General features: G+C 38.9%; 2 protein-coding genes across 4 annotated transcripts in view; one reads left to right on the top strand and one right to left on the bottom strand.

Annotated features, from left to right (window-relative positions):
• Nucleotides 1-11,816, top strand: part of Rif1 (replication timing regulatory factor 1) — a 62,895-nt gene extending 51,079 nt beyond the window's left edge. For 2 of the 3 annotated variants that reach the window (XM_048345484.1, XM_048345483.1), the window contains exons 31-36: nucleotides 5,680-5,823; nucleotides 6,069-6,146; nucleotides 6,236-6,351; nucleotides 7,878-8,031; nucleotides 9,501-9,609; nucleotides 10,047-11,816. In XM_048345484.1, coding sequence (XP_048201441.1) covers nucleotides 5,680-5,823; nucleotides 6,069-6,146; nucleotides 6,236-6,351; nucleotides 7,878-8,031; nucleotides 9,501-9,609; nucleotides 10,047-10,261 — 816 coding nt within the window. In that variant the 3' untranslated portion in view covers nucleotides 10,262-11,816. The remainder of the gene's footprint in view (nucleotides 1-5,679; nucleotides 5,824-6,068; nucleotides 6,147-6,235; nucleotides 6,352-7,877; nucleotides 8,032-9,500; nucleotides 9,610-10,046) is intronic. The other variant, XM_048345485.1, reaches the window with a different exon arrangement.
• A 3,492-nt stretch (nucleotides 11,817-15,308) lies between these two features.
• The window catches only part of Neb (nebulin), a 217,731-nt gene continuing 207,540 nt past the window's right edge, over nucleotides 15,309-25,499 (bottom strand). The window contains 6 exon segments of the mRNA XM_048345481.1: nucleotides 15,309-15,897; nucleotides 20,681-20,787; nucleotides 21,262-21,414; nucleotides 22,536-22,628; nucleotides 24,608-24,791; nucleotides 24,889-24,996. Of these exon segments, the coding sequence (XP_048201438.1) occupies nucleotides 15,724-15,897; nucleotides 20,681-20,787; nucleotides 21,262-21,414; nucleotides 22,536-22,628; nucleotides 24,608-24,791; nucleotides 24,889-24,996 (819 nt within the window). The 3' untranslated portion in view covers nucleotides 15,309-15,723.

Raw genomic sequence — 25,499 nt, 5'->3', positions numbered from 1 at the left:
GGGCTTGAACTCTGGGCTTGAGGACCATCTCTGAGCTCATTTTGCTCAAAGCTAGCACTGTATCCCTTTAGCCACAGTTCCACTCCCTGCCTTTTCTGTGATTAGAGATAAGAATCTCATGGATTTTCCTGCTCAGGCTGGCTAGCTGTCTTGAAAGAGATCCACAGATCTCAGCCTCCTGAGTAGGCGTGAGCCACCTGAGCCTGATTTAGCTAATATATTCTTTTTTTTTTTTGCCAGTCCTGGGCCTTGGACTCAGGGCCTGAGCACCATCCCTGGCTTCTTCCCGCTCAAGGCTAGCACTCTGCCACTTGAGCCACAGCGCCGCTTCTGGCCGTTTTCTGTATATGTGGTGCTGGGGAATCAAACCTAGGGCCTCGTGTATCCGAGGCAGGCACTCTTGCCACTAGGCCATATCCCCAGCCCCTCTTTTTTTTTTTTAATTTTAATTTTTTTTTTTGCCAGTTCTGGGCCTTGAACTCAGGGCCTGAGCACTGTCCCTGGCTTATTTTTGCTCAAGGCTAGCACTCTACCACGTGAGCCACAGCGCCACTTCTGGCCTTTTCTATATATGTGGTGCTGAGGAATCAAACCTAGGGCTTCACGTATACGAGGCAAGCACTCATACCTCTAGGCCATATTCCCAGCTCCTAGCTAACACATTCTTAAAACTTCCATTCTTATCTCTACCTCTTATTATTTGCACAACTTCTGTGTGTTGTTGTTGAAGGACTGGTACTAGAATTTGAACTCACTGCTTTACATTTAACTAGGAGGCAGTTTGTTATTTTTTTTTTTTGTTATTTTTTTTTTTTTTTTACAACTTTTCAGCTTTCCAAGATCCAGTGAAAATTCTTTGGCTGAGAATTCAGATTCCCACATTGGACTGTTTTGTTTCTACTTTAGAAACGTTTAATTTGTTTGAGACAAGGCTGGTCTCAAACTCATGTTCTCTCAGCTTTCTGAGTTCTGGGATTCCAGGCATGCACCATACTCGTGTGTGTGTGTGTGTGTGTGTGTGTGTGTGTGTGTGTGTGTGTGTCTGTCTGTCTGTCTGTCTGTCTGTCTGTCTGTCTGTCTCCATCTGCCTTCCCAGGTTTTTTTTGATCCCTTGCTGGCTTTGAACCAAGTGCCTCAGATTGCAGCCTCCTGTGTAGCTTGGATTACAGGTATAAGCCACCAGCTCCAATCTATAGTGGTTTCTTTCATTCATTTTCTTCTTTCATTTTAAAAAAAATGTATTAACTTCAGATAGTTTTTTGTACAACTATTTGAAGGTAATTACCTTTATTTCACTTTATTTCAATCTATTTCACTTTAACATGCCCATTTATTATGTAATGTCTTTGATTGAAGTCATGCCTTTTCCACCATTCTCTTTGCTCGAATGTGTGTTTTGTTTTTTTTTTTAGCATTTGTCCCAATTTGATTTATTATCTTTAAGTAGTTATACTTAACAAAGCAGTTTATGAATAGAATACATCTTGAGTTTCCCTTTTTTTGTCAGTCCTGGGGCTTGAACGCAGGGCCTGGGTACTGTCCCAGAGCTTCCTTTTGCTCAAGGCTAGCACTCTACCTCTTGGGCCACAGTGTTACTTCTTGCCTTTTCTGGGCTTTCTTGCCTAGGGCTTCATGCATGCTGGGCAAGCACTCTACCTCTAAGCCACATTCCCAGCCTGTGTCATTTCTTCATCATTCATCATCCCCATCCCTTCTAACTACACCTTCCCTCAATTTTTCTAATTTTGTAGGATAATTGTTGAATGTTGTGATTGTATTCTCCCCTGCTGTCTCTCTTCATTTACCTCCCAGCCTTTTGACCTGTCAAGTACCAGTTTTCCTGGTGTTTATTTTGTTGAATTGTAACTTTCCTTCCTTTTTTTTTTTTTTTTTTTGCCAGTCCTGGGCCTTGGACTCAGGGGCTGAGCACTGTCCCTGGCTTCCTTTTGCTCAAGGCTAGCACTCTGCCACTTGAGCCACAGCACCATTTCTGGCCATTTTCTGTATATGTGGTGCTGGGGAATCAAACCCAGGGCTTCATGTATACGAGGCGAGCACTCTTGCTACTAGGCCATATCCCCAGCCCTTCTAACTTTCCTTTCTAAGGAATTCCTTTCCAAGGAATTACACCCTCCTGAGTTTATTTTTTTATTCTTGTAAACGTGTTGTACAAAGGGGTTACATTTATGTAAGTCAAGTAAAGAGTACATTTTTTGGGGGGGGAGTCAGTGTTACTCCTTTCCTTGTACAGTTTTCCCCTCCATTCCCATACATAGTTATGTAGTTCATTTTCAACATAGTGTCTAGCGTGTGCTTGTCCTGGAGATTGAACTCAGGGCCTGGACATTATCCCTGAGCTTTTGTGCTCAAGGCTAGTACTCTGCTACTTGAGTTACAGCTCCATTTCTGACTTTTTGGTGGTTAATTGGAGATACTTTTGTGGACTTTCCTGCCTGGGCTGGCTTTGAACCATGATCCTCAGATCTCAGCCTCCTGACCAGGTAGGACTATAGACATGAGCTACTAGCACAGAGGTGTTTTTAGTTTTACTAGACTATGTTCTTGAAAACTTTTATGAAAATGGTGGTAGGAAAGTACAATATCTTTATATTATTCAGATTTTTGCAGGCCAACTATATACACTCACACACACAATTTTTTTTGCCAGTCCTTGGGCTTGGACTCAGGGCCTGAGCACTGTCCCTGCCTTCTTTTTGGTCAAGGCTAACGCTGTACCACTTGAGACACAGCGCTTCCAGCTTTTTCTGTTGTGCTGAGGAATCGAACCCAGGACTTCAAGCATGCAATGCAAGCACTTTACCATTAAGCCATATTCTCAGATAGGTTAACTGTTTTTTTAATGTTGTTTTAGAGGTGATATACAGCAGGGTTACCTTTATATGCATCAGGTATAAGTACATTTCCTTTCGCATTCCCTTCCTCCCCTCTCCACAAGTTGCATAATTCATTTTTATCAGTGTCCAGTACAGCCAGTGTGCTCCACTGCTTTACATTTTCTCTTTTTCCTGGTTCTGTGCTCTCTCCTCACCCTCCCACAGGTGTGCACGTGAGTAAGTCTGATATCCACCTATCAGGGAGACATGTACCCTTTGTCTCTTTGATCTTGGCTTACCTCTCTTAACATGATTTGTTCTAGTTCCATCCATTTCCCTGCAAATGTCATTTTATGTGTATAAAGGTACCACATTTTTTTGGATTGACTCATCTATTGTGCGGCATATGGGTTATACCTGAACTTACGAATAGTGCAGCAATGAACATGAATGTGCAGGTGTCCTTATGTCCTGGCTTGTGATGGCCAGGGTAGATGCCCAGGTGTTGCATGGCTGGGTTGTAGGGAGCTCTACATTTATTTTATTTTTGTTTTGTTTTGTGGCTAATTGGAGATAAGATTCTCTCAGGGACTTTTCTGCCCGTGTTGGCTTTTCAGCCATAATCCTCAAATCTCAGTCTCCTGAGTAGCTAGTATTACAGGCATGAGCTACTGTGCCCGGCTACATTTAGGTTTTTTTTGAGGAATCTCCAGACTTTTCCAGAGTGGTTATACAAGATTACATTCCAACCAGCAATGCAGTAGGGTTCCTTTTCCTTCACTTCCCCACCAGCATTTGTTACTACAATTCAAAATGCTAGCCAATCTAGCTGGCGTAAGATGGTATTTCTGGGTTGTTTTGATTTGCATTTCCTTTATGACCAGGGATGATGATCATTTCCTTATGTGTTTCTTAACCATTCTTACCTCTTATTCAGAGAGGTCTCGTCTTAGCTCCCTTGTGTACTTAATGGTAATTGGTGTATTAACTTTGGGAGGGCTTAGTTTCTTGAGCTTTTTGTGTATGATTGGATCTTGCACCTTTTGTCTTATGTGTTGCTGGTAAAGATCTTTTCCTAATTGATTGGGTATCTCTCTAGTTTAGTGACTATGTCCTTAGCTGTGCAGAAACTTTTATTTTAATGTAGTCCCACTTGTGGAGTCTCTCTCCTATCTTTTGTGCCCTTGGGACTCTTCAGGAAGTTCCTGCCTATACTCATGAGTTCTAATGTCTCTCCTACTCTCTCTTGCAGTAGTTTCAGTTTTGGGTCTGACGTTGAGGTCTTTGATCCACTTTGAATTGATATTGGTGCATGGTGATAAGCAGGGATCCACTTTTAGTTTGCTGCTGCCCAGATTTCCCAGCACCAGTTGTTTAAGAAGCTATGATAGAAGGAATGAATCTTGTGAAATGTCCATACTGCCAAAAATGATATATAAATTCAGTGTAATCACCATCACTTTATTTACTGAGATAGAAAAAACAACCCAAAAATTCATATGGAACAATAAAAGACTTAGAGTAGCCCAAATAATTCAAGGCAAAAAAAAAAGCAGTGCAGGCTGTGTCACAGTAACAGACTTCAAACTCTACTACAGAGCCATAGTAACAAAAACAGATTGGTATTGGACAAAAATAGACCTGAAGATCAATGGAACAGATTAAAAGACCCAGAAATAAAAACCACATGCTTATAGTCATCTAATATTCAACAAAGGAGCCAAAGACGTACAGTGCAAAAAAGTTAACTATTGTTTTTACATTAGGTTAACTAGTTAATTTTTTTCTTTTGATAGTAACTCAGACTTTGTGACCATTTAGGCACTAGGCTAACACTGTCTACTTGGTGGTAAGTGTCAGTTTCGGGAATCTAAGAATTTAGGCATATATAACAGTATATTTACTAATTGTTATAAGAATGCTGTACTATGTCTATAAAGTAACTTGATGTGTGAATATATTTTAAGCATTACAAGAAGCCAGATAAAACACAAGTAGGATAAAGAAAGATAAAATTGCTACCCAAGCTGCTGTAACACTGACATTACCTTTAAAAAGATATGAGCAGTGATTAGTAGATGTACAGAATCCAGTTAATTCTGTCTTTAACTTCTCTACCTTATCTAACCTATGTAAGTCCATGGGTTACTACAACCAGGTTGTACAGAGAATTTTTTGTTGTATTTTTAGATAGGGTCTCATAATTTAACCTTCTGCTGGCTTTGAACTTCTAGTCTTCCTGCCTTAGACTCTCCAGTGCTGGGATTACAGGTGTGTTCCACCACGTCCTGCAGATTATGTAGCTGCCACGGAACTTATTCCTAAATTGTTATAGCTGTCTCTGTTTACTGATGTTCAGATGTGGTCTTTTTATTTGTATTTGTTTAATTTATTAATTTTTGTTGATCATGGTGCTTGAATGAACTATGGGGCCTGGGCACTATTTCTGAGCTTTTGTGCTCAGTGCTATTGCCTCTACCACTTGATTTCCATTTTTTTTTTTTTTTTTTGTGGTTAATTGTAGATAAGAGTGTTAGGGACTTTCTTTCTCCTCAAGCTGACTTCAAACTGCAGTCCTCAGATCTCAGCTTCTTGGGAAGCTAGGGTTATACATGTGAGCCACAGGTGCCCAGCTCAGATACAGTTTAGAACATAGTTTGAACTGCAATACGAGTATCTGTGCAAGCAGTCTCTAGGACAAAATAACTGCAGTGGAGCTTCTGGGGAAATAATAATTTTAAGATTCTAAATCCAAATTCTACTTTTGAGTAACCACATAAGAATTTATGATGACGTCTTTAGAAACTTGAATTTTAGTAACTAAACTTCTGACCTGTGTTTGCAGGTTCGCCACGTCTCATTTGCAGATCCAATATATCAAGCAGGATTGGCAGATGATATTGATAGGCGATCTAGTGTAAGGTCTCATTCTTCCAATAGTTCTCCCACAATAAAAAGTGTTAAAACTTCACCTACTGCACAGTCTAAGGTAAGCCATAGGCTTTAAAATATACACATCTAGACACACTATCATGTGCATAATTTAAGAAATAAAACTTGTTTAGATATATTCTTTGTTTCATGGTAACAGACATGGAGAGGTTGTAAAAGGAAATGTTAGGCAGTGTATTCTCATGTTTTTGAATTTTTTTAAGATTTTAGTCTTGTAAAAATTAAACTGTAAAACTCTAGTTGTCTAGGGTTCTGAGTGTTTTTTTCTCTCCTTCTGTCTAGCATAATACCACTTCAGCCAAAGGATTTCTGTCCCCAGGATCACGTAGCTCTAAATTTAAGAGCTCAAAGAAGTGTTTAGTAAGAAGTGCTTTGGTTTTCATGTAACTTTATATTTTCATGTTCAATCCAGTGGCTTCTGTTTAATGGCCTTTGAAATTTATTCTAAGATTACAGAAATGGCCAAAGAATCCATGCTGTCGCCAGCAGAAAGTGTTTACCCAGCTTTGGTGAACTGTGCAGCACCAATTGACATCATTTTACCTCAGATTACATCAAACATATGGTAAGTGGTTATTTAGGCTTATATTCCGATATACCACATTTGTTTAGGAAGAATATTTGGATGGTCACTTCTCATGTTTAGAAGTGGTATATATCCCTCCCATGTTTTTTGTTTCAGCTAAAAATTAGTTTGAGAGGTAGCCAACAAAGGAAAGTATTAGAAGCATTTATGTTAACAAAATGAATGTTTACTTAGTATTTTCCAGGTGCTATGTTCAGCCCTATATATATATATATATATATATATACATACACACATACATAAAGTTTAGAGCATCAAAATTATATAGCTAATAAGTTTTTATATATGTGAGTTTGGTTTTTTTTTTGTTGTTGTTGTTGTTTTGTTCTTTTGCCAGTTCTGAGGCTTGGAACTCAGCCTGAGCACTGTCCCTGGCTTCTTCTCTCTCTTTTTTTTTTGCTCAAGGCTAGCACTCTACCTCTTGAGCTATAATGCCACTTTCTGGTGCTGAGGAATCAAACTCAGGGCTCATGCATGCTAGACAAGCATTCTACTGCTACTGCCAAGTCATATTCCCAGCCCCTTGGGGTTTTTGTGTTTATTTTTGTGCTGTTACTGGGACTTTACTCTCTCCTGTGCTTTTGGCTGGGTTTTGGCAATCAAGATTGTCACTCTTCTACTTGCGCTTTATCGCCTCACTTTTTGCTGTTACTTGGAGAGAGGAGTCTCTAGGATTTGTCTGCCTGGCTTTCAACTCTACTCTCATATCCCAGCCTCAGGAGTAGGTAGGATTACAAGTGTAAACCATCACCCTCAGTCTTTGAAGATTTTACAAATAGTAGGACCTTAAACTCCAGCAAATAATATGGAGCAGATGTATCTAAGTCCATTACTAATTATGCACGTTGGAGAGAGGGCACATTAAAATTCTTGAGGTGCTAATCCTATGAAGGCTGGTTGCTGGTAGTTTAGGATTAAAGCTGTTTAGGATCCTGAGATCTGAGGATTGTGATTCAAGGCCAGCCTGGCCAGAAAAGTCAGTGAGACTGTTACTTTCAGTAGACTGCCAAAAAGCCAGAAGCAAAGGTGTGGCTCAAGTGATGAGAGCTAGCTAGCCTTGAGCAAAAACAAGGCTCTGGGACAGCACCTAGATCTTGACCTGATTTCAATCAAGCCTTAGGTCTGGTGCATGTGCATGTGTATGCATGTGCATACATAGGGATCCATATCCAGTGAGGAACCTGTACATAGTTGTCTTTTTAGGCTATCTATTTGTTTATAAACATCACAGTTAAAATGTATTTACATATATCTAAGGAGTTTTAAAATTCATTAAAAAGAATATTGTTTGGGACTTTAAGCCACACCAGATTGTTCTGTTTTAAGTACTATTTTATTGTTGTTGTTTTTTAATCTAACTATATATGCTTGCCTTGCTTGCTTGACCAGGTGTGCTCTATGAGTCTTATTTATAGCCTATAGTGTGGTCTAAATGGAAAATTACAACTGTCTACAGCTTTCAAAAATGAAGTTGACAGAACTGTATTTTTCCTTTTCTCTTTCAGGGCTAGAGGCCTAGGACAACTTATCAGAGCCAAGAATATAAAAACGATTGGTGATTTGAGTACTCTTACAGCATCTGAAATAAAAACTCTTCCTATCCGTTCCCCAAAGGTGACAAATGTAAAGAAGGCTCTCAGAATATATCATGAGCAACAGGTAAAAACTAGCTCTGAGAATTAATAGTGTGAAGCCAGTCAGGAAAGTCCATGAGACTCTCCAGTTAACCAGCAAGAAAAATCAGTAATTGAGGTGTGGCTCAAGGTAGAACACCAGCCTTGATTGGAGGTGGGGTATAGTGCCCACCACCCTGAGTTCAATCCCCAGGACTGAGACAAGTAAAATTATTGAATTCCCTGATTACTATTTTTAAAAGCTTAGACATTCAAATTACACATATGTGTGTGCTGCTTTACCTGTATGTTATATAGCATGTTGCAACAAACATATAACAAATGTTTCACATAAACATGTTATAAAACATATTTGTCCTAGAACTTGAACTCAGGGCCTGGGTTCTGTTGTTGAGCTTCAAGGCTAGCCCTCTACCACTTCAGTTTTAGCTCCACTTCTGGTAATTCACTGGAGATAAAGAGTCTCATGGACTTTTCTTGTCCAGGCTGGCTTCTACCTGTGATCTTCAGATCTCAGCCTCCTTGGTAGCTAGCTGGGATTATATTGACAAGCTACTGGCACCCATTGTGAATTTTTTTCACGTCTACATTTTGCACATAGCATTTTTTTTTTCCAGTCGTGGGGCTTGAACTCAGTGCCTGGGCTCTCTGTCCCTGAGCCTCTACCACTTCTGGCATTTTCTGAGTAGTTGATTGTAGATAAGTATTTTCTCCAATCCAAAGCCCAGGCTGGCTTTGAACCACGATCCTCAGATCTCAGCCTCCTGAGTATTTAGTGTTACAGGCATGAGCTGTCAGTGCCCGGTACGTAAGCGTAAGCATCTTTTGATCATCGAAAAATTTTAAATGTATTGGTAACTTAAGATTCTTAACCATACAGAAAAAGTTGTATATATTTTCAGGATTAAAGGGTCTCCCTAAACCCACCCAGCCTTCAGTCCATTGATGGTATTAGAAATTTTTGAATGTGTGTTAGTTTTTATTAATCAGTGGCCCATAGCCTAGTGAGTTACCAGAAATCATATTCTAGTTTTGACAGTGGCAAAGTAGAACTCAGGCTCGTGCATACTGGTTACCTGCTCTACCATTTCCTTACATTTGTTATACAGGGGGGAATTTTATTGCTACTTTTCCATGCATGTTTAAAATGTATTCTAGTCAGTCTCACTCCCTGTGTGAAAGTTACATTCTTTTGAGAAGAATATGTTAACTTTAACAGTAGCAATTTCTGCTGAGATTATTTTTCCCTACATTCTTGAACTGGGAAATAGAATTTTTTTCAGCAACCAGTAGTCTTTTTCCTGAGTAATATTGAAAATTGTGGCCTTACTTGAACAAATAGTTTGAGATGCTGTTTTGTTGTGTAAATAACTGGAATATGATTTCTTAGTGATGCTTATGTCTAAACATTTCATATACTCTGTTTTTTTCATGTTTTTACCATGTTTACTGTTAAAAGCAAGTTTTGATTTGTGTTTTGAATGTATAATCAAGGTGAAGTCTCGTGGACTTGAAGAGATTCCAGTTTTTGACCTTTCTGACAAGGCAATAAATGGAATAGAAACTAAACCTCTCTCAACTGATGAAGAGAAACTAGCCTCAGGTATATTTTAGCATAATCAGTTTTACTTAAAAGGTGAACTAACTTTTCTTGAGAACGTGTTATGCATTTAGTTTTAATTTATTTTGAACATGACTAACTTCATGTTTTTGTGTGTTTTGCTTTCTTTTGAATTTGGTCCCAGGTGTAGGAAAATTTATAGGTGTGTCTAGTTTTCCCTTAGCAATTTCTAGTTCATCATGGCATCCATTTTGTTTTAATTATGTAAATAAAAATGAATGTTGTTCACCTATACTAACTATAATAGCTATGGCACCTTTTTATGACATCTTGTTTTCTTAGACTGATACATGTACCTCATTGCTTTCCTCAGTTTGAAACCTAAATATAACGTTTCCTCTTTAGTTTGGAGATAATATACAATGTAATTTTAGCTGGCATATACCTTATATGTTTTTTTTTTCCTCCCTTTCTCTTAGATTTGCTTGATCCTGTACCTTTAGAAACTCCATTGTCTAAAAATCTTATGGCACAGATTAGTGCTCTTGCTCTTCAGCTGAATTCAGAAGATCTCCACAGTTATTCAGGAAGTCAGCTATTTGAAATGCATGCGAAACTTGGTTCTATGGCAAACTTGATAATAACAAATCTACAGTCACGTTGGAAATCCTCAGCTAATGAAAATTCTATTTAATATTATAGAAGAAAATTGAACTTTAAAAAACATCCCCGAAGTTTTTAGTTACTAAAATAAAATCTGAAATACTGTTAGTTTAGAAAAGGATTCTGCAAAGATGGTAACATTTAAGGCCCTGCAGGGCAATGACTTACAATTAAGTTTTATCAATTTACTAGATGTGATTCCCTCATCACATGCTTTCTCGGCCACTATATATTTTCAAAAACTTTTAAGTGTCATGATGGGATTTCGAAAGCAAAAGTAGAAACAGGTATATATTTTAATTCACACATACTTCAAAATTCCTATTTTAGTAAAATGTGATATTGGAGTATTCAGGTTTTGCTGAAGTGACAATGGGGTTTATACATTTTCAAAAGTGGCTCATATTTATGCCTGGGGCTTAGGTAGTTTGTTTTGGTACTTTGGAAATTTTCCCCACAGATTTCACCTTTGGATATTGAAAAGAATACCACAGGTTGAGCCTTATGGTGGTTAAAAATAGAATCACAGAGTTTACTAATTAATATTCCTCTATTTCCATTAGCAAATGTTGGGGCAGTACCACCTGCCTGTGAAAATTTACTTTCATGACACATAGTATACAGAAAATGTACTCTTACGAGAGGATCATGACCCTTTGTATATTATGTATAGATGACAGTGTTTTAATTTATAAATTTTAGTTTTCATTAATGGTATGAGCTTTTCTGCAGCCTCTTGTGAATACCTTGATTTTGTTTAAGAGAACCATTTTGTATATAATACTGAAATGTCAGTACAGAGAGTGCTTCATGGGCTTGCTGCAGAAATGTGTAGGATTCTATATGTACAAATAATGAGCAAATAAGATTGTATTTAGTTCAAATATGAGTTTATTTTCTGACTGTTCAAAATGGGTAAAATTATTGGAATGAGAAAATTGTTTCATGACAGCTTTGCGATTCATGCCCTTACCTTGTTTTTCTTTTGGTTTGGAAAAAGATGCCAGCCATTAGAAAGTGTGCCTCATTACATTTCTTCTTAATGGAGAGTTAGTCTGGGTATTTTAATTACAAGTTGTATTATAAGAAGTCTAGAGATTATCTCTTATTCGTAATTACACCTAAAAGTAAACTTGAAAGAAATTTGAAACATAATATGCATATTATATACATGTTTTGTTCTGGTTTATAAGTGGGCTGTATAATTAAAATGTGTAAAATTTACCAGTTAGTTTTAGTGCCTGACTTCCCATATTTCTTTTAATTGAGAATGTGTCCCACTTGTTTTCAATAGGTGAGTGATGCTAGTTTCACACTTAATTTAAGCCCAACTTTGAATGGTGTACTTCTTTATCAAAAAGTCAGAAATTTTAATCATGTCTAGTTTAAGGTCTCCTTTATTTGGCAAGTTAGATACCTCCTGCCAGCCTCTAAGAAAGAAAGTTATCTTTTTCATCCATCATCATGTATATTTCTCAATATAAATGTGATATTTATATGCCAAGAGTGGTCTTAAAAAGAAATTCTGGGATTGTTGAATCAAGAATGTACTTTGAAGGCATAATCAATAAAGGAAAGAAAAACTGCTGGTTTTTCAAAACAATTTTAAATTATGGTTTTTATTGCTCATTTAACTGCAACATCTAATTTAACATGATCATTTAATGAGCAAATGTGACAGTGGTTGTGTGTGAACCTGTGAAAATGAGCAGATTACTCTAGTATCTGTAATTGAGTCAAAATTGGTTTATTTCACAACTGCATGGCCCTTTAAAACTTTCTGTGAGTGTTTTTTATTTTGTTTTTACCCCTCCATGTTCCTCAACCCCCACTTCGCCTAGGTGGAGTTCCAGCACCTGTCTGGCTCCTTAGCTCCTGTCTGGCTCCTTCTCTGCCCTGCCCTGTCCTACCTCTACCCTCTCCTACTCTGTCCTACCGCTAACCTCTCCTACTCTCCCCTACTCTGTCCTTTCCTACCCTGTCCTAGCCCTAACTGAGGAATCGAACCCTGAACCTCAGGAAATCTACGCAAGTGTGCCACCCCTGAGCTAATTCCTTGCTCTTCTGTGAAGTTGTTTTAACTTGCTAGCAGAATGTGGTTTCTGGGAAGCAGAATAGTACAATGGTAAATGTAACCAAAATGATCACTATTGACTTAAATAACTGATTTATGGTGTGGTTGGTGAGACTGTATTTAAAAATATTTTGGAGCAAATCTTAGCTTATTAAAAATTTTCTGTTTTGATGATGAGTGCATTTCAGTCAGTTTTGAATACTTTTGTCTTGAAACTTCCTTTGCATTAAGGTTTCTTGATTGGCTATAGTATGTTTGGGTTTCCCTAGTAAAATGGGATCGCTTTTTCCAGATCTTTTCTATGGTAAATAAAACAAGTGAATATTAATAATGCTTAGGCATGATTAATTGGTTTGCAGTTCCAAAATAATTTATTGTTACACTTAAAATTTTTCACAATTTAGCAACTGTAAAAAAGGACTGTTGAGTAGCATAGAACTTTGCTCTTCATTCCAAATAGTGTAGGATAAGTTAGTTTAATGTTATGATAATACACTCAAATAGGATTTAAATCTGAACTATAGAAGCATGTTGTTAATACCAGGGATTGTAAAGGTCATAGAAATGTCCGTTATTGGCAGCATGAAGCCAAGTTGTGAGTTTTTAAAAGGTAAGGGCATGAATATAATTCATCTCTGACTGCACACCAATGGTTCATACCTGCAATCCTACCTATTTAGGAGGCTGTGATCTGAGGATCATGTTTGAAGACAATCTGGGAAGGAAAGTCTTAGGAGGTCTGTATCTGATTAACCACCACATAGCTGAAAGCGGAGTTGTGGTTCAAATGGTACAGCACTTGCCTAGAGTACAAAAGCTCAGGGGCAGTGCCCAGGCCCTGAATTCAAGCCCTAGGATTCGTACAGGTGCATGTGCATACTTCAAAATGCTCTGTTTTAAAAACTGGTATAGTTGAAAATTATAAATGAGCTAACACTTAGCTTCTGCTGATTTGGTGAGAAAAACAGGTTTCATCTCATCCATAATTCATTTTGAGAGTTGAGTTGTTAAGTAATTACATCAGTAGGTTATGAAAGAGCATTTGTTCAAGTCATTCAGCTAGGAATTGGGTTGGGGAAGGTGGCTGTGTACTTGTTACCACAGCCAGTGTCTATTTTTGTCCCTAAGCCATTTGAAAGCTCATATTTGTTATTATACTTAAGCTTTGATTTTTGTCACTTTTTTCTCATTCATTTTGTGTGTTTATGCATATGATACCCTGTATATGTTATATGTTGCTATTTTAGATTTAGCTTCCAAACACAAGAAAAAACACATGTTTGTCTCTTCTGAGTCTGCTTTATTTAACAAAATAAGTAGCTTGGATTACAGGTGTGTGCCCGGCTTTGCATCTGCATTTCTAGCACTTCCAGAGGACATCCATTGACCACACTTAAAGTATATTGGCCTTGGAGGCTGTCCTACAACCCAGGGGGATTCAACTCTTACGAGAATGGCTAACCAAGCTTATGAATTTAGGTTGCACATTAGTTTTAAAGTTCAAATTAAAATTTAAAAATATAAGAAAGTTGTGGGTAGAATTAATGTGCTTTTTTTTTTTGGAGTACTTAAAAAAATGTGATTGTGTGGGGTGCCAGTTAGTTGCTTGATGCTATAATTTCAGCTACTCAAGAGGTCGCTCTAACTACTAAGGTAAAAAACTCATCTAAGGAACCGCACTTAGTGTTGAAGCCAGGCACCAGTAGTTACACCTGTACCTTGATGCTAAGAATAAGATCAAGGCTGGGACTATGGCCTACTGGCAAGAGTGCTTGCCTCGTGTACATGAAGCGCTAGGTTCGATTCCCCAGCACCACATATGTAGAAAACAGCCAGAAGTGGCACTGTGGCTCAAGTGGCAGAGTGCTATCCTTGAGCAAAAAGAAGCCAGGGACAGTGCTCAGGCCCTGAGTTCAAGGCCCAGGATTGGCCAAAAGGAAAAACAAGATCAAGGTTCAAGGTGAGTTGAGGCAGAAGCTGTAGAGACTTTGTCACCTATTCTAGGTGCAGTAATGTTAGCCTGTTACCCTAGCTTCATGGAGGCTAAGAACAAGAGGATAGCATATCCAAGGCCAGCCCAGGCAAAACAAAGTGTTCAGGACCCTTGACTCAGAAGTTGAGCATTGTGGCATGTTTATATGCCTGACCTCCCAGCCAGAAGGGAAGCCAAAAATAAGGAATTCATGGTTCATGTACATGACTAAGCAGGAAGCAAAACCAGATGCAGTAAGTGCTGGAAACATGGCTCAGTTTTGAGTGACTGTTAAGTGCCAGACTCTTGAGTTCAAGTCTCAGAACTATTAAGGATTTTATAAAGAACTGTTGGTATAACATAGTAGACAGCATTTCCTCATCATGATTGGTTATATGTGGATGGTTTCATTTTGATTTTAAAGTAACATTTAAAATACTACAAATAGTCTTCAAATATTGCTGTGTGTTGACAAAAAGCTCAAAAAATATGGCACTACTAACAACATTGGCAGTAGTGTCATGATTTATCATACCTGATAGATGCTTTGTTACCTCATTGCGGATTTCTGCCATCTTTATTTGCTGAAATACTATAGGGTTAAAAGTTCTATTTCACTGGGCACTGGTGGCTCATGCCTATATCTTAGCTATTTCAGAGGCCGAGAACAGGATCTAGGTTCAGTCAGTCCAGGCAAGAAAGTCCATGATCTCTAATTAACCCCCTGTTGTGTTGAGATCTGTTAGCTTGTAAGTCTAGAAGTCAGTGCTATGATACAGATATGTTATCTGTAATGACTATTTCATGGATTGTTTCCTTTTCTGATTGATTTTAGTTTGAAGTCTTTTTCATTGGGAATGTATGGCTTTTCAGTTTGCCTTCAGGGGATCTATTTGCTTGGAAGATTTTCCCATGCTTTCACCCTAACCCACTGTTTACTGAACACAAGCTTGGGTAGTTGTGATTTATTTAGTTAATTTGTAAAGAATTTGTAAAAAAAAAAAAAACATTAAAAATAATTCCAACAATTTGTTGCAGAATTAAAGATTTTATTAGTTACCAATTCTTGGACAATTCCAAACTAGATCAAACACTAGCATTCAGTAGTAAGCAAGGAAGAAAGTATGTTTTGCAATTGGGAAAGTGAGTCAATATAGTAGCACTACAGAAACTTACTTAGAAAATTCCATTTTGAAATTAAACATTTCAAATCCCAAAGGCAGTTTGATCATGGTTAATTTTTAAAGTTTTAACTTTCATAGGTTTAAGTTTACTAGCATTTGTTTTAATGGCTAGAACACACAAGTTTGTATAGGAACACATTAAGGGATGCTACCACCATAAATTACACAGACAAAAAATCCATTAGGCAGTTTAGAGCTTGGATAATAATGGAGTCCAAAGTGAAATGTTGGCTGCAGTAGTTGCAGACACTACGCACATGTGTCTAAATAGCTTCAACATAGTTGGCTGGGAGCATGCCAGTTCTGCCAGTCCTCTGCACTGTGCCATACATCCAACCTTCATCGATCGCTTGAACGTTTACAATAGCATCTCCATCTTTGAAGGATACCTCATCTGCGTCTGCAGCCATGTAGTCATACATGGCACGGAAGATTTTCTAGTTTGGGGGTTAAAAATATATGAGTCATTAAAATCAAGTACATTTTTAAATGGCTTTCCACATTTAAGATACACAAAAATATGCCAACATTCATCAAGAAAGTGAAAAATCTGCTATGGAATTAATAACAAGAATATATTAGGACCCCCAACTCTATGAACAGACATCTCTCCAGAGAAGAAACTGGATAAGCACAAGAAAAGATGCCCCACACCCTCAGTTATCAGGGAAATGCAAATTAAGACCAGGAGGAAACTATACCAAAATGGTAACCATCAGCTTGATGGGAACGTGAAGTGGTACCACCACTTGGGAAAACAATTTGGCCTTCATGTATTATCCACTCTTCAGTCTATACACCCAGGAGGAGTGAGAACATCTGCACAATAACAAGTGCTGGTGTGTGGGTAACTTAGTTATTACAACTTTGTAAAAATAAAAATTTGTATACTCTTGAATGTCCTGTTGATTATGTGCTCATAAAATCTTATTTTTACCTACTTGGTTCTGGCCTTTTTCTCCCTTTTTATGTGGTCAATCTTGTGTTTTACAAGAACTTGAAATGCATTAGTTATAGTGCATTGTTTAAAAGTTGTCAAAATCAAAATAGGGTCACTGAAATGCAGAAGGTTATCAGGAAAGCATTCTTGGGCTCACAAAGTGCTCCAAACTTGTACATAGGCATCTGACAGAAACTATCCAGCCTCAGTCTGCTGCTGCCAATGTTAATTCCTTGGAGCTATGGATAAACATTTTGAAATGTTTTAGAATCCTCAGTTTTTCTTTAGAATCTTTCCCTTTGAATATACCTAGAGTTTATTATGGTATATATTTTTGGAATTCTTCCGTGTTTCTCACTAAGCATTCTTTAAGGAATTCTGTTACTTAGATTGACACATCATCTATCTCTTGCTTTGGCAATTTGGGAGCTGCCCAACATGTTTTAAAAACAATACTTTGGAGACATAAACAGTAAGTGTGGTTAAATAGTGTATTCAGTGGCATTGTTTGTAATGTAACCTATGCATTTTTTAATGTTATCATAAATTAGCCATTCTCTTCTGAACTTTAGTTAAATTACTTTAACATTAAAATGTGCACTCTAGTGTTTGGACAAAGTAATTTTTGTTGGTTTCAAGGAGCTTCCTTGTGATATTTCATATGTATTTCATGAATGTATACAATTTGCTCTGATCAAATTCACCCCTTCCATCACTCTCCTGCATCCACTCCCACCTTCCTTAAAACAGTTTAATCAGTTTTATAGTTTTGTGTTCACATAAAATACCATATTCATCCCCTCCCCCATTGGCCCTGCCAGCTTTGCTGGTACCAGTCCACACAGGTCATTTTGAAAGGGTCTTAGCATATGTTGTACAATAAGAGTTTTTATGTGTGCATATATTTTACTCAAATTAATCCCTAAGATTTGAAAGATGAAAGTGCTCTTGCAAATAATATTTGTATTTTTATTTTATTTTTTTGACCAGTCCTGGGCCTTGGACTCAGGGCCTGAGCACTGTCCCTGGCTTCTTCCCGCTCAAGGCTAGCACTCCGCCACTTGAGCCACAGCGCCACTTCTGGCCGTTTTCTGTATATGTGGTGCTGGGGAATCGAACCTAGGGCCTCGTGTATCCGAGGCAGGCACTCTTGCCACTAGGCTATATCCCCAGCCCCAATATTTGTATTTTTAATAAATGATTTTGTATTAAATGGCATAATAAAACATTGAAATTGTTATAAGTGAAAAGACACCAGAAGAATGAAGAATAATGGACGAGGTGAATTTCATCCAAGTACACTTACACATATCTATAGAAATATAACGATGCTCCTTTGTACAACTTATGATGATAAAAAGTGTATTAACGTTTATGTATGACACTTCATTTGCATTATTAATCATTTGGGGCCATTTTGTTGATGGTGGTCATGGGACTCAATCTCAGGGCCTGGGTACTGTCCCTGAGCTCTTTTACTCTACCACTAGTGCTAGCGCTCTACCACTTTGAACTACAGCGCCACTTCCAGTTTCTGGTGGTTAATTGGAGATAAGAGTCTTGGGGGTTTTCTTGCTTTGAGCTCAGATCTTAGCCTCCTGAGCTGGATCCTTCTTTCTTTCCTTTCCTTCCTTCCTCTTCTTCCTTTTCCTCCCTCCCTCCCTCCCTCCCTTCCTCCCTCCCTCCCTCCCTCCCTTCCTCCCTCCCTCCCTCCCTCCCTCCCTTTCCTTGTCATGGGGCTTGAACTCAGCCTGGGCACTGTCCTCGAGCTCTTCAGTTCAATGCTAGCACTCTGCCACTCTGAGCCACAGTGTCACTTCTGGTTTTCTGGTGGTTTATTGTAGATAAGAGTCTCTTGGATTTTCTTGCCCAGCTTGCTTTGATCTGCGATCCTGAGATCTTAGCCTTATGAGTAGCTAGGATTACAGGTGTGAGCCACTGGCACCTGGCTCCTATGTTTCTTTTAAAAAGTTGTTATTTAAAAGGTGATGTACAAAGAGGTTACAGTTACATAAGTCAGGTAAAGAATACATTGGTTTTGGGCAAACTCAGTTTTTCCCTCCCATCTGCACCAATAAGTTGGATAGTCCAGTGAGTACTATTGCTGCATTCACCCCTTGTCCTTCCATTTCTATGCTTCCCTTTATACTCCCAAAGACTAACAGAACAAAAAGAAAATTATGTTTCTTTTTATAGTTAAGTCCAGCAGTCATCATACTTAACAGCTTTTGAAAACAGTTCAGTAAGGCTTCCTCCTAATGTTCTCAACCAACTTTTCTTCTGATGTCTGCGTATTTTTTTAAAGGTCTTTGCTGATTGGAATGCTTAATTTTGTGCCAGTTCTGGGGCTTGAACACAGGGCATTGTGCTTGTACTTGGTCTTTTGGGCTTGAAGCTGGCACTCTACCACTTGAGCCACAGCTCCACTTATAGCTTTTTTTTTTTTTTCACTTGGTCATGGGGCTTGAACTAATGGAGTAGGTGCTGTACTGAGCTCTTTCATTAGTGCTCTAGCACATTTAACCTCAGCACTCTTTCTGGTGTGTATGTGTGTTTTGCCAGTCCTTGGGCTTGGACTCAGGGCCTGAGCACTGTCCCGGGCTTCTTTTTGCTCAAGGCTAGCACTCTACCACTTGAGCCACCGTGCCACTTCTGGCTTTTTCTATACATATTTGGTGCTGAGGAATTGAGCCCAGGCCTTCATGTATGCAAGGCAATCACTCTACCACTAGGGCATACTCCCAGCCCTTCCGTGGTGTTTTTACAGACCTGTTTTTTTTTCCCCTTTAGATCTTTGGTAGAGCTGTTATTGAAATATACTTTCAGGTGAGTAATTTATTTTCATTGTTTTTGCTAAGCAGATACTAATTTGTCTCAAAATTGTGAAGAACTCATCCCCTTACTGCTGATGATTTCTTTTTCCAACAAAAGGCTTTTCTGTGGTAGTCCAGCTAGCCTTTATGATTTTCTTGCCTCAGCCACCTTTTCAAGATTATTTCTGGGGGCTGGGGATATGACCTAGTGGTAGAGTGCTTGCCTTGCATGCATGAAGCCTGGGTTCGATTCCTCAGCACCACATACATAGAAAAAAAGCCAGATGTGGCACTGTGGCTCAAGTGGTAGAGTGCTAGCCTTGAGCAAAAAGAAGCCAGGGATAGTGCTCAGGCTCTGAGTCCCTGAGGCCTGGAAAAAAACAAAACAGACAAGATTATTTCTGGATTATGTATTTTTGTATCCATGTCTGCATCTCATTCATATTTATTTAAAAGAATCCTCTGTTATGGTTTAAGTTACTTTTAGAATTTGCTTTGCTATTCTTATTTACTTCAAATAAATTGTAAGATTAGCATGTCTAATTTTAAAAATTCCCATTGAGAATTTTATTATCTAATTTTATTCTCTCAGAAGAAATGACAAATTTGTAACACTCTCAAATATAATGTGTCGAAATACGCACTTAGTTCTTTTTTAAATTTAATTTTATTCATACTTAGTTCTTTTATGTACTAGTATGTTTATATGAATGCTTTTAAGTCCTAAAGCATTTTGCTTTTGTGTCATTGAGATTGTTTTAAAAGGAATTTTAATGAAGCCTTGTGAAATCTTTAACATAGTTGGCTGACCTTTCACTATATATGTGTGTGTATTCATGCATGTGTGCACACTTACACAAGTATACATACACCTTTGAAATATGATTTCAAGCATAAGCAGAAAGTGTATGTATGGGATACCAGGGTTTGGATTCAGGGCCTGGACCTGACTAGGAAGGTACTCTAGTGCTGAGCCATGTCTTGTTTATGCTGGTAATTTTTGAGATGGGGTTTTGCTTCCTGCCTAGGTAAGTGACTAGGCTGAAATCTGCCTATTCCCATTGTAGCCAGGATATCACCAGCCAAGACTACTACATTCAGCTCTCCACTGAGAATAGGTCTTAAAATCTCTTTTACTCAAGTTGTCCTTGAACTACAATCCTTCCAATCTTACTTAGCCCCTTAAGTAATTACATGTTTAAACGGACAGTGCCCAGCCCAAGCAGTAAATGTTTTAAGATAGTTTGTAAAAATCAGTGAGCCAAAGTTGATGCCCCCCCCACTCCACTCACACCCACACTGAACAATGCTTGCTTTTAATTTGGGTGTGTGTAGTGAGATTTTTTGTTACTGGCCACTAATGGGAAATACACACCAAAAGCTTTCTGAAATAGAATGTCTTGTTTCAAAGAAAACAAATAACAGAATGCATCAACAAACAAGTGATTTGAATAGGTTGTCACTTACTCCGGCAGTAGATGGATGAGATGGGATAGAAGATAATGTGGTCTGTTGAGTAGCAACTGAAGATGATCGTTGTTGGGGGAGCTCTGTGGTTTTCACATGTTTGTATGCTACAAATGAAGGGGGAAAAGTTATCAGAAGAAGAGGGCTAGACATTGAATCTATGTTTAGCAACTGAGTATTGTCTTTTCTGTTTTATTTTATTTTGGGCAGTCATGGGACTTGAACTCAGGGCCTGGGCACTGTCCTTGAGCTTTTTTTGCTCAAGGCTAGTAGTGTTCTACCACTTTTGAGCCACAGCTCCACTTTGGTTTTTTGATTGCTAGTTGAACATAACAATCTCATGGACTTTCTTGCCTGGGCCTGCTTTGAACTGCAATTTTCAGATCTCAGTCTCTTAAGTAGCTAGGATTACAGGCATGAGCCACAGGTGGATGGCTAATATTATTCTTTCCAAGAGGGATCGAATAAGTAGATGAACATGAATCCTCCAACTTTGTGTAAGTTTCCTCAGTCCTAGCCTTTGATTATTAGAAAAAGAGAGCAGCCTGGCTGTGGTGGCTTTCAGCAGCAGCTGCTTGTACCTGTTGAGGTTGCAGAGAAGAAGGCTCCTCCGTCACTGTAGGTGGAAAGGTGGTGGTCGGCAGTGTCTGAGTGCTCGGACTTCTCTTCGCCCCCACTGATGCTCAGTGCACTGGCAGATCGAGACTGCTCCCGGCTCCGGCGCTGAGCTTGGGCTGGGAAAGATGTAGCAGAGTTGAAAATTTTGTGGTAGTAATTGCATCTCAGTTGTTATTTATTTATTTTGCTGTGTGGTTTTCCATAATGTTATGGATGTATAGTTGCCATCTATGTTTTACAGATGAGAATGTAAGTACATGTCCAAAGGGCATGTGACAGCTAGGTTTCAAATCTGTGAATCTGTCCTTATCTAACTACTCTTCCTACCACCTTGTCCATTTTTCTGGCTCACTGAAGTAGATATTAATCACAATTAGAATCCAACTTCAATGTCTCCCTAACTTCTTGGTTGATTTAGATGCTCTGTGTGCCCACATATTGGGGACAGACCTTTAAAATTAATCATGTCAGGACATAACCAGGATTCACTGATCTCTTCATCAGTGGACTAGAAGATTAATCCTGTCAGGAATGGTAATACAGATGCTACTTTATTTTTACATATGATTTTATTGGTGTTATTAAGGTGTTGTACAGAGGGGTTACCAGTTTACAATTCTGGTAATGCCTATGTTTTGGATTCTACTTCTTAACATGAACAGAAAGTATGAAGATATGCCACTATTTTGCTGACTCTTTCTTGACATAAGAGAACAACAGGAAAAATTCATCATCTGCTCTCTGCAAAAGTATTGTTATCATTTCTAAATTTTTATATATATTTTAATATCCCTGTAGGATATATATATCCTACAGGGCTGGGAATGCAGCTTAGCAATAGAGTGCTTGCCTAGCATTCATGAAGGCCTGCATTCAATTCCTCTGCACCACATAAACAGAAAAGGCTCGAAGTGGCGCTGTGGCTCAAGAGGTAGAGTGCTATCCTTGAGCAAAAAGAAGCCAGGGACAGTGCTAAAGCCCTGAGTCCAAGCCCCAAAACTAGCAAAAAGACAAACATACAAAAGATAATGATGAGGCCTGAAGGAGACATGAACTAAGGCAGTGAATCTAACTTGAATTTGACTAGTTTTGTAATTTGAATTTGACTAGTTTTACCCATTCTCAGTGGGTAATTCCAAAGACTAAAAACTAGAGGGGAGAAATTTCAGTATCTAAAAGTTATTGAGCCCAGCAAATGGTGAAATTTGTGATGTAAACCTCATATGGCATAACATACCATTGATCATGCGTAAGCTTCGGGACTGAATATTGTCTTCTGCGGGGTCATAGTCAAAAACTGAGCCAGGATTTGTACGCCAGACACGTAAGCCTGAAAGGAAAACCTGTGATCAAAACAGGTGCTCTCGCACTTTCAGTAATTTCAAAATTAGCCATGAACATAAAGAGCAGGAGGACTGAGTCACTCTTTTTTTATGCTTCTTTTTCTTCTTTTTTTTTTTTGGCCAGTCCTGGGCCTTGGACTCAGGGCCTGAGCACTGTCCCTGGCTTCTTCCCGCTCAAGGCTAGCACTCTGCCACTTGAGCCACAGCGCCGCTTCTGGCCGTTTTCTGTATATGTGGTGCTGGGGAATCGAACCTAGGGCCTCGTGTATCTGAGGCAGGCACTCTTGCCACTAGGCTATATCCCCACCCCCTTTATTTTCTTATTTATTGTCAAAGTGATGTACAGAGAGGTTACAGTTTCATACGTTAGGCATTGGATACATTTCTTGTACTGTTTGTTACCTCCTCCCTCATTCCCCCCTCCCCCGTCCCCCCTCCTTCTTTCCCTCTCCCTCCATGAGTTGTTCAGTTGGTTTACACCAAACACTTTTTTTTTTTTTTTGGCCAGTCCTGGGCCTTGGACTCAGGGCCTGAGCACTGTCCCTGGCTTCTTCCCGCTCAAGGCTAGCACTCTGCCACTTGAGCCACAGCGCCGCTTCTGGCCGTTTTCTGTATATGTGGTGCTGGGGAATCGAACCTAGGGCCTCATGTATCCGAGGCAGGCACTCTTGCCACTAGGCTATATCCCCAGCCCCACCAAACACTTTTGCAAGTATTGTTTTTGTAGTCATTTGTCTTTTTATCCTGTGTCTCTCAATTTTGGTATTTCCTTTCACTTTCCTAGATCTAATACCAGTATATACAGTTTCCAGTGTACTCAGATAAGATACAGTGATAGTGCAGGTACAACCACAGGAAGGGGATACAAGAGGATCATCAACAGTCGAAGCTACAGTTTCACATTGCATGTTGAAAGTAATAACAACAGTGATATAACAGTCATTTCCATAACATGGAGTTCATTTCACTTAGCATTATCTTATGCATTCATAGGGGCATAGCTATTAGGCTCTTGTGATCCTCTGCTGTGACTAGCCTAAACCTGTGCTAATTATTTCCTGTCAAGAAAACTAACAATAATAAATGTTGGAGGGGATGTGGCCAAAAGGGAACCCTACTTCACTGTTGGTGGGAATGTAAACTGGTTCAGCTACTCTGACAAGAGGTATGGACATTTCTCAGAAGGCTAAACATAGAGCTCCCCTATGACCCAGCAGCCCCACTTTTGGGCATCTACCCAAAAGACCACAAACAAGAACACACTAAAGCCACCAGCACAACAATGTTCATTGCAGCACAATTTGTCATAGCTAAAATATGGAACCAACCCAGATGCCCCTCAGTAGACGAATGGATCAGGAAAATGTGGTACATATACACAATGGAATTTTATGCCTCTATCAGAAAGAATGGCATTGCCCCATTCGTAAGGAAATGGAAGGACTTGGAAAAAAATTATACTAAGTGAGCCAGACCCAAAGAAACATGGACTCTATGGTCTCCCTCATAGGAATAACTGACTCACTCTTGTTCATCTTAATTTCTTTTTCTCAGGGAACAAAGAAATGTAGAAACCTCAGCTCTGCACAGGGAGATAATAGGGACTTTTCTATCATAACTCATGAAGACAGATTGGGTAGCCAAGCAGGTGGATGAGATCTGGATGATGGTGGCCTGAGCCAAGAATGTATTAGGACCACATCTAAGTCAGTGAAAAGCTGGGTATAGTGGTGCACACCATTATCCAAACTATGCAGGTAGTGTAAATAGGAATATTTTATGGGAATAAAAGACTTTATTTATAAAATGATGTACAAAGGATTGGAGCCATGGCTGAGTTAGTGGCGAGCCCACCTGAAAAGTGCAAAACCTTGAGTTCTAAGCCCAGTACTGCCAAGAAAATGACCAGATTGGGGTTCTTTGTACTTTAATTAGATATAGTTATGTCACTTTTGTTTTTAATTACCTGTAATAGTCTCATGATCTTGATCATTCCGTTTTTGTTCCATTTCTACAACTTTCCTCTGAATACCTCGGTAGTTAATGTCACTGAAGTCCTGTGTATTCTTCTTTACTCGTTCAGTAATAGGATCTGTCACCACTGGTGTGAAGCAACCCTTGTGTTTCTCAAAGTCTTCATGATATTTCACCTGAAATACCATAAAAATTTCCCTTATTAGAGTATGAGATCATCATTTTTCTTTTTCCAACAGGCCACCAAACAAACCTGAAGGATCACTGACTCACCGTTGAGATGTGCCGTTGGGTTTCCCTCACCCGTCTCATCTCTGGAGTATCCAAAACATAGGCAGCTTTGCCTTGTATTTGTTTCCGGAAGCTGTCAGAGTAAAGAACCTATGGAGGAGAGAGCATGGATGAGTATAGGTCATAGAGATGGCTGGCTTCATTCTTAAACCTCAAAGTGTTTTCATAGATGGAGATGAAGGAAGCAGAGGGAGAAAGCTTGAGTCATCTGACTGGACTCAGCAAGACTTCTTCAGCAAGAGGAACCAACAGTGGATTTAGATGACTACATGAGGACAGGTAGGTTTCACATCAGAAGACAAGGAAAGTGTTTGACTTTGAAAATGAAACATTCATTTTCAAAGGAGAAGGGAAAGGACACAGTTTAACTTTGGAAAAGTAGCCTCTTGAGCTTGTTAGGAATTGATGCATTTGTACCAGCATATTCTGTGGTATTTTCAGAAAATGACAGTGAAGGGAATCTGAACAATCCATCCCTTAAGATGAATAATGTCCTTAATTCACAACCAGTATGATAACACAGAAATAAAAGTCCTCTAGAGACAAAACCCCAAAATGTCAAAGTCAAAGAAGATGTCCATTTCTGAGTATTA

The sequence above is a fragment of the Perognathus longimembris genome, chromosome 4 (assembly GCF_023159225.1).
Source record: "Perognathus longimembris pacificus isolate PPM17 chromosome 4, ASM2315922v1, whole genome shotgun sequence".
NCBI lineage: Eukaryota > Metazoa > Chordata > Mammalia > Rodentia > Heteromyidae > Perognathus > Perognathus longimembris.
This window is presented reverse-complemented; position numbering and strand designations above follow the sequence as displayed.